The 8,895-nt window shown below is 39.0% G+C and overlaps 1 protein-coding gene across 3 annotated transcripts; it reads right to left on the bottom strand.

Moving 5' to 3' along the window:
- Positions 1–2,000: 2,000 nt before the first annotated feature.
- On the bottom strand, positions 2,001–7,737 carry LOC149546582 (uncharacterized). Of its 3 annotated transcripts, none has more exons than XM_089791281.1 (11): positions 7,234–7,737; positions 6,008–7,135; positions 5,699–5,773; positions 5,368–5,486; positions 5,121–5,276; positions 4,920–5,036; positions 4,121–4,831; positions 3,698–4,025; positions 3,492–3,605; positions 3,083–3,384; positions 2,001–2,982 (listed from the first exon to the last, which is right to left on the bottom strand). In XM_089791281.1, exons 1-11 carry the CDS (start codon positions 7,487–7,489, stop codon positions 2,416–2,418), a joined length of 3,873 nt encoding a protein of 1,290 aa, XP_089647407.1. In that variant the 5' UTR covers positions 7,490–7,737; the 3' UTR covers positions 2,001–2,415. The 3 variants fall into 3 exon arrangements, with proteins under 3 accessions (XP_089647407.1, XP_089647406.1, XP_089647405.1); XM_089791280.1 differs by having other exon boundaries at positions 2,022–2,982; positions 4,920–5,039; XM_089791279.1 differs by having other exon boundaries at positions 2,022–2,982; positions 3,492–3,617.
- Positions 7,738–8,895: the final 1,158 nt, after the last annotated feature.

Genomic DNA, 8,895 nt, shown 5'->3' with positions numbered 1-8,895 from the left:
CTCTCGCTCTTCCTCCATCGCCCACTTGTGTGTGTGTGTGTGTGTCCATCCATTCAATTCTCTACTTTCTCTCTTTCTCTTTCCATTCAATGCTCTAATCATTCTCTTTCTCCCCAACTCATTTAAAACCTCTCCATGTTATCTATCTCTACCTCACATCTTCTTGCCTTCTCCCTTTCTCCTATCTTTAAGACCCTATCACCATTTCCTCGACCTAATTATTATTTATCTCTACACCTTGTCTCTCACCCTCTCCATCTTCTATTACTCTCTCTCTCTCCCTCTCTCTCTCACACACACATTTTTCTCAACCACATTATTATATTTCACTCTCTACTAGCCCACTCTCCCTATCTCTCCCACTATACTTCTATTTATCTGTACATCATGTCATCGATCCTCTCCCTCTTCTATTACTCTTTCTTTCTCCCAATCTATTTTAAATTTCTCTTGAACCCATTATATTTTATATCACTCTCTCTCATTCCTCCTCTCATAATACAATCCCCATATTTACCCTCTCTCTCTCTCTCTCTCTCTCTCTCTCCCACACACACACACACACACACACACAAACACACACACACACACACATTTCTCTTTATCTCTTACAATCTCTCTTAATGTTAGCCTCATATTTCTTATCCTATATATTTTTGTCTCACTATATGTCATGCATGTCCCCTTCCTCATGTCTCTTTATCCATCAAATTCTCTCTCTATGTGTATCTCATGTTTCTAACCCTCTCTCTCTTGTCTCACTTTCTTTCTCTACCATGTACCATCCTATTATTATAGCTTAATCTCACTATCTAATGTAACTCTCTCTCTCTCTCTCTCTCTCTCTCTCTCTCTCACACACACACACACACACACACACACACACACACACACAGTCTCCATCTTATCTTTACCTAATCTCCCCCCCTTCTTACTTTTTGAAATTTAAATACATGCATATGTTTTTAATTTTTTTATTACACTCAGTCTTATATGTAAACTCAAACTTCTTTTCAAATCTCTATCATAACATTTAAAGTTTGACTTTACTTATAAACTTTGTTTTAATTTTAGCTTTAAAGTTTTGAACGAGTTTATAAAGTTACACTTCATTTATAATGTTTGCCTAAATTTGTCCTAATTTCATGAGTTTATTATAGTCTTAAGTTCATTGTTTAATTACATTATCAAGTTACATTAATCAACGTTAACTTTAATTTTGCTATTTAATTTTAATTCAACTATTTAAAAATATTTAAATACATATATAAAACCAAAAATCATAGAATTCAAAAATCAATTGATTAAATTATTGTTCAAGCAATGTCTAATCAAATTCTCAAATCCTTTGTTTGGGTGTGCCAAATTGAAATTGAGAAAAGGAATAAGTATTCCAATTTTGGCCAAAAAACAAGCATTTTCGATTCCACTAAAATAGTTGGAATTGGAACATGTATTCCTATTCCAATTTTACTTTCTCAAAAAACATAATATTTTTAGGGTTTGTGAAATATTTGTACTTCTGCTTATGTTTTCATGCATTATTTTTGTCTATCATTTTCTTTTGCATCCAGGCAAGGAAATTTTCATGGGTTTTTTTTCTCTCAACCATGTTGACGTTTTCTTGCAGTGTGTGATTATAAAAAAATATGATTGCCCCTCTTTATATTTGTACCCTACGTGGCTAGTCTGTTGTGGAATGTTATAGATCTAGAGAGCGAGCTTTGTGAACTGAACACCAAAGGTCATGTGGAAGATGCATGTGAGCCGTAGGAGGGCATGTTGTGGATGTGGTTCCATATTGGAGCCGAGGGAAGAATCTGCTTAGACAAAGGCTGCACAAGGATGAGATTCATGAGTACTTGTCGAGGGGATTCAGTTCCACATATGTGGAAATATAGTTATCATAATAAGTTTTATATGCAAACATGAGAAGATTTTAAAAATGCAAAGCGGTTGGAGATTGCCTTTAAGGCCAAAACAATGGGTGAGACTTAAATACTAAGTTGTAGTGATATTCATCCACAACAAAACACCGAATATGGGCATCTTTATAGTCTATTTTAATCGAAACAACCTTCCAATGCAATAGTGATGTCTGAATCTTGTGAAATTATGAGACTATAATCGAATCTAGCAAAGCTTTTTGTCTTGAGAAGAGGTCTTCATACAATTATGAGTTTCTATGTCGCCACAGATAACAAATGCAAAGAGTTCAATGTCTTATTCCAATTTCAATTTTATACAACCAAATATAAGACAAACATATTCCCATCAAGTTGGAGGTGAACCAAACTGATCTAAAATAACAAACCTGGAATAAAAATACAAGAATAACAAATACGAAATAACAAACGGTAGTAGTGTTTAACGTTGCGTTTCATCTTGGGGACGTGGCATGTCGTAGACGGAGGCTCATTCTTTCCTGCTGTCAGTGTTTTTAGGCGAAGAGAGATGCCCAATGTCGCAGTGTAGTCTAAATTTCTGAAAAGATACTACACAATCCAAGGAGACGTCATATCTATGTTTCCCTTTCCTCTCTTTGTCCAGCATCTCTTTTAAGGAGAACCAGTTCTTCCTTTTTTCCTTCTCCTTCTTCATCTCCATCTCATTCTGGTGGTCTGGCTCTCGCTTCTTCTCCAGCTGATTCCCGGTCTTTGTCTGGTGGTCTGGCTCTTGCTTCTTCTTTAGTGGAGTATTCGGCGTCTCGCTGCCTGGCTCTTGCTTCTGCTTTGTTTTGCTCTTCCTTCTGCTTTGAGTATTCGGCGTCTCGCTGCTTGGCTCTTGCTTCTGCTTTGCTTGACTCCTGGTTTGTGGAGTATGCGGCGTCTGGACCTCCGTCTCCTGCGCCGAACCATTTTCGTCATCCTCCTGAGGTGGCCGGTAGTATTCAATCAAATAATTCAGTGATGGCTTGGTTGACTCGAGACCATCGCTACCGTCCTTAGAGAAACCATTTACAGGCACAAGGTTCTTCCAATCCTACAAATTACCACACAAGCCATGTCGTATTAAAAGGACCGATTGATTTAAGACATAAAAAGTAGCTCAAGAAAGAAATATGGGTAGCTAAACTAGGTACCTTAATTATGTCGTTAATGTGGTCTTCCCATTGCCAGCAACAAAATAACCATACAACCAGCTGCATCTGCCAGCCTGGAGTCTTTTTCACTGTCTCGCTTTGGGAAAGGATGTTCCACGCCACGCGATGGTAGATGAGGAATCGTTTCCATTCCCGCGGGAGCCTTCTCTCACCCGTTGCCGCTTCGCTCAAATCATCTAATGCTTGACTTTCCTCCTCGCTGTAATTCGTCATCAGCCTCCGGAAATTTAATGATACTGTTACCCGTCTCTTCTTCACTATCTCATTTTTGTCTCTCCGATCTGATAAATGCCGAAAATACCTTTGCAATTTGAATAATGCGTAGATGTTTACGATACAAAAATTGTAATAAACAAGCATACGATCGAGTAGGAATAAGAATCATTACCCGGCTGTGGCCAGAGTTTGAACATGGAGAATGGCTTACATATTCCGGAAAGTTTTGATAGGAAATTTTTACCATTCTCTGTACCAATCCCGAAAATCTCCAGGCACACATCACCTGGGGTTTGACCTGTGTTAAATTTTTTAAAAAGCTCGGCACATAAATAAGGTGGTATAATTATCAAAGCGTTAAAATCAACTCTGCATTACCTGGTTTGGATTTTTTGTCGCAGCCAGTCTCGTCCGATGAAGCTTGTTGCGGAACTTTAGCTTCAGCATTCTGAGACCAGCTTCGAAATGTCTCTCCTCGCTGCTCACGCAGGAATCTCTTTGTTTCTTCTTCGCTAGTATCTGGTAACGCCAGCGGCAGCTGAACTATTTTGCTTAAATATTTCTTTGTCAATTCTTTCAATTCTTCCCGATCATCGCTACTGTCTGGAAACTGGCGTTTCATTGCTTTTGCGATCATTTTCTCGTCCATTCCAAGAACGACGTCGATAGCACAAGCTGCCAACACCAAATTAACTGCAGACAGTACCTGATTACCAGAAACTTTTCGTTAGCACATCATCATATTTAGTCATCGCGAAATCCTTAAGGCAGAATTGGAGTATTTAAGAGACGTACGTATACCTTCAAAATAACAGTCTCCACACACCTATCCAAATCGTCAACAAAGACGATCATGCGAATACCGTCTTCGCTTGGCGCGGGTAACCTCGATACGGAGGTGCCCTTGATGTTGTCGGAATAGTCAGGATAGAGATTTACTAAATTGCATAACCGCCCAATAAATTTCCATATCCACGACGGTTTTATGCCAATCTCTTCCTTTAAAAACTTAATGTCAGATATAACTTGATGCTGATAACCCAGTTTTGTTGTATGGTCTGGTTTGCTGAAATATCCCATGATCTGAGCACTTACTGGCTTAATAACAGAAAGGAATTGTCTCATTACAGTCCATATAGCTAACAGTATGGTTATAGGAATGGAGCCATATGTTAGCTGCACAAGGTCGTTGTTCTTGGATTTACTAAATATTTTCCAGAGCACCCACGCAAGCCAACCGGAAAGAAATAATGCGAGGAGACATGGCAGAACCAATTCCATCCAGATTGCTTGTCTGTGATTCCTCCACGCGTAAGTGCAGTGACACCTCACTCTCTGAGCAGTGGTCATTGACTCTTCGATCGCCTTTGTTGTCTCAACTGCGAGACCTGCCCACGCCTCTGACTCATTTTGGTAATGCCATGCATTGTAACGAACTGTCAGAATACTGGGGATCTTCCTTAGGGGATATTCGTTGCTGGGTGAATCCCCTTCTTCACCTTTACATTTCATCTAAGTTAACAGAACACAATCACAAAACTAAGGAATCTTTTCAAGCCCTTATAAAATACGCGAAGTAGACAACTAGGGAAAAACTCACCATCCTTTTGCGGTCCATGACAGCTAATGATTTATATACATCGCGGTGCTCCTCTAGATAATTGCTATTGAGAAATTGTAGCAGAAGATAATCTTTCTCATGCTTGCGAATCTTTTTCTGCTAACAAAGACGACTGAAGCTTGATCATTTCATACCATTGTTGTTAAATTGAACACAATATAAAATCAAACGTGTACTCACGAAATGGGATGATTTCTTCATCGCTTCATTCAACTCGTCGCATTTCCTTTGACCTTCGCTACTCTCCTCGATCGGTCTGCACCCTGGAAACTGCTCTGTCGCTAATAAACCTGGAAATGCTAGCTGAGCTGCCTTTTTCAGTAGAATAGCTTCCGTCTGTTGCATTACCTCGTTAGTGATTTGCCATTTCCAACTTTAAAAGTTCGGTTAAAATATGGTTTTAGAAGAGAAGATGATTTAATCGTACCTGAATCATTAAACTGGACTTTCCTATTCCCCAGTCACCTGAGATGCCGACAGTTATTGGGGATTTCACGTATGGGTTTAAAAACAATTCTGCGAGCCCTTCTGCGAATTCCTTTCTTCCTGCATGTCCCGTTATATTACATCTCACGTTTAAACAACACACTATACCTATAATTGCATGTTATCTAATATATATAGAGTAGAAATGTCCCTACCACCCGAGAAACTATTTTTTCTTCATAAGAAATAAACACTTAATATTACAGACCAAATTGATTTTAAAAACTAATACAAAGATACTGATGCGACATATGTGAGAAGCTCAGTATTACCAAGCATATCGTTGATGGCTGGTTGATCTCGGCCTTGTTCTGGCATCTTCTCTATCTTATCCATCTCGTGAATCACTATTACATTAGTAGAGAACCATTAGCATCAATATATGGACTAGCCTCTACATAATACAAAATTACATGGTTATATATTAGAAAGCAAATAATAAATCACAATCATCCAAGGGCACACGGTAGAATCATGAATTACAAATTCAATTTTAATCTTAATAAGCAAGCATGTCTATGATAGGCTGTTAATAAAGAATGCCTGCGAGCACGCAATAAGGAATTTGATTTAAAGCGTACCATTATCGGCGTACTTTTTTTCTTCACGGCAACTATCAAGTTTGGCTATGCGCTCTGTATCTGCGCATCTGGTGACAAGTTCCCATGCCATCTTCTCATGCTGCAACTCAATAGCGGTAGATAGCAAGTCCATCGAGCTTTCACGGATGCGTTCTCTCTCGCCTTCAAGATACTTTCTAACCAATGACGACTTTGGACTTGCCTCTTCTGCTGTACCGCTACCCATTGCCGAGGCCCAGAGCAGAAGGGATCTCTCTTGTTCGTAATATCTGCCATCGCCAGGTCGGCGATGACTCAGCACTAACTCAGCCATCTCTTTAGCCTTGTCATCATCGGGGAGTTGCACAGCATAATGAAGAGCAGTTCTGCCATCAGAGTTGCGTTCCTGAAGAGGCCGAGATCCACTCTGCAAAAGGAGCCTCACGGCTTCTACATGACCTCCTCTTGCCGCTTCCAGAAGAGCTGTTTGACCGAACAAATCAGGTTGCCGGATGAAATCAAGATCTCCTTCTGACTGCCCGAGTAAAGTTTTGATGATATCTGTGTCACCCTGAAGAGCTGCTTTATGCAGAGCTGTCCTCCCCTGGGCGTCCGGTGAGACAATAATTGTACTCTTTTTAGGCAATGTATACAAATAATCCAATACATCTCTTTTTACACCCTTTATAGCAAAGTGCACCGCATTTTCTTTGTTTATATCTGTTTTATCAGCTTTCATCTCGCAATCTTGAATAAGCATCTCGACTAGCTCAGTATTACCATGGAAAGCTGCAAAATGAAGAGCAGTCCTTTCGTAAATATCTGCGGCATCTATAAAATCTTTTCCAGCTTGAGAAAATTTATCCTTTAAACACTCAGCAACGTATTTTCCATGTTTCGGATTGTGTGGCTGATCTACTGCATAATGCAGTACGGTTCTGCCGTTATGGAAATTCTCTTGGATGCTTTTCATCAATTTGTTGAGCTCTTCTACACGCTTTCCTTTCTCCATCTTCTCATGAACGATACCATGCAAGACAAAGCATATAACTTCAGTGATTTTATCGTCACAGGATAACAAGACAGCGGCTTTTCCTCCTTGAGAGGTCCACTTAACTCCAGAGTAGATATCCTCGCTGAAGGAACCATCTGCTCAGATTCAATTGAGAATTGAAGTCTTAAAATCTTTCTGATCAGCAAAATATAATTATTTTAAACAACGCTGTAAACTAACGTAACATACATACCTGCAGGCCTTCGTTTATCTCTAATTAATAGCATGTCCTCCATATTGGACTTGTACTGTTTGACAGCAGTAGATTTACTTCTCACATATCCATCCAAAAGGCGTACCGTATCCGACGAATTTAGGATGCCCTCTTTTCTAATCTTTGTAAGAATTGGATTCACTTCATCTACAGAAGCCAAACGCCAGTCTAGCCACCTATCGGATGATAATATTTCATTTCTTTTGCGCTTGCGGAATTCTGGCATTTCAGACATCGCGAGCACAATTCAATGTCCTCAACTCTCAACTCCGGCACATAGTTGATCATCGTCTAGGGCCATTCTATAAGGCTATACCACGTTTGTTTCGTGCAATCTTTCACACCACATTACGTCATGCTTTTATTATCATGAATCCTCAAATTCCACAAGAAGTCCAGACTCCAATTTATCAAAAGCGACACGAAAAAGACGTGAAATTAAAATCCTTCGGGCATCATCTGGGGCCTGGGCCATGGAGCGATAAAATAAAAGCACTAACCATTTTACCCTTCTAATATGGTGACATAATTTGCTGATTTTCAGCGATGCATTTTTCTTTTCGCTACCTAACGTGCTGCAAATTGGACCTGCCTTTTGAGAGGCAATTATATATAGGTGGGACCGTTCACGTGCCTAGCAGAAGACAGACTCCACTTATTGTTTTATTTAGTTAATGTTTCCTGCTTTCAAATTACATTACATTAAAGTACTAATGCGGATGATCAAAATCTCAACAACTACGTACGCTCAATAAAGGGTGGATTTAGAAACATCTTGATCCATTGAATATGGTAACGATATTGGATCTAGGAACGCAATTCTTGAGGGTTGAAGCTTTTTCTTAAATGAACGCTGCAACTACTGTAGACGATTGTTACTCTCGTGAAAGCATTTATTTCGGTGTTTACTGGTTTAGAATCATATTAGGTGGAAGTTATAACACCCAGTAATCAATTTGATGACTGACACAATAAAGGGGAAATGCCCAGTGCTATTTCCCAAACGAATAGGACGGGTGGGGTTGGTAACCATTGTTTTGGCCGGCAGTGAGAAAATAGTAACAATTAACAAATTATTTGTTTATTATGATCGATTAAGAAAAGTTCAAACAATGACGTTGAATCCTGAATCACGCGCATCTCCTGCCACCGAAGAAGTTGAAGATGCCTAAATTCATGCATCTCCCACGACTCAATGAAAGGTCTCTAGGCGACATTTGTTTTAACAAAACAAAAAATGAAAACTAAGTTTTACAACATAACATATAAATGATGTATTATCATCCAAATAAGTAATAATGAACTAGTACTTGTACCTTTGAAGGGTGAAAGGATTATGGTGATGTGTTATATAATTTAAATAATGTCATTATATTGCTAAAATCTTATTTTTCTAGACTCCTTCATTTAGCACCAACAATAATCTCAACAAGAACAATAATGCAAACGGTTTGCACCTCACACCTAAAGGTTATCAACAACTCTAAGTGTTGTTCTAGACATTGTGTTCTCCAACTTTCTATATATCTCCTACTTTTTATATGTGATTTCTCTCCTACAAAATAAGCATGCACCATATTTGGACTTCTAAACCATCATGGTCTCCACCCTAACTACATCAAAATGGAATTTTAATTCCAC

This window comes from Cupressus sempervirens, chromosome 7 (assembly GCF_028749045.1).
Source record: "Cupressus sempervirens isolate cs-2001-9-10 chromosome 7, ASM2874904v1, whole genome shotgun sequence".
In the NCBI taxonomy this organism is placed as follows: domain Eukaryota; kingdom Viridiplantae; phylum Streptophyta; class Pinopsida; order Cupressales; family Cupressaceae; genus Cupressus; species Cupressus sempervirens.
The sequence above is the reverse complement of the archived record's forward strand: the minus strand, read 5'-3'. Positions and strand labels throughout refer to the sequence as shown.

Bases quoted from the DNA above. Each gene is read 5' to 3' on its own strand.
- LOC149546582 (XM_089791279.1), bottom strand. From the start codon at position 7,489: ATGTCTGAAATGCCAGAATTCCGCAAGCGCAAAAGAAATGAAATATTA. The intron at 5,037-5,120 runs GTGAGTACACGT...CTTTGTTAGCAG, and splicing joins TGAAGAAATCATCCCATTTC to AAAAAGATTCGCAAGCATGA. The intron at 3,385-3,491 runs GTAATGATTCTT...GGCATTTATCAG, and splicing joins CAAACTCTGGCCACAGCCGG to ATCGGAGAGACAAAAATGAG.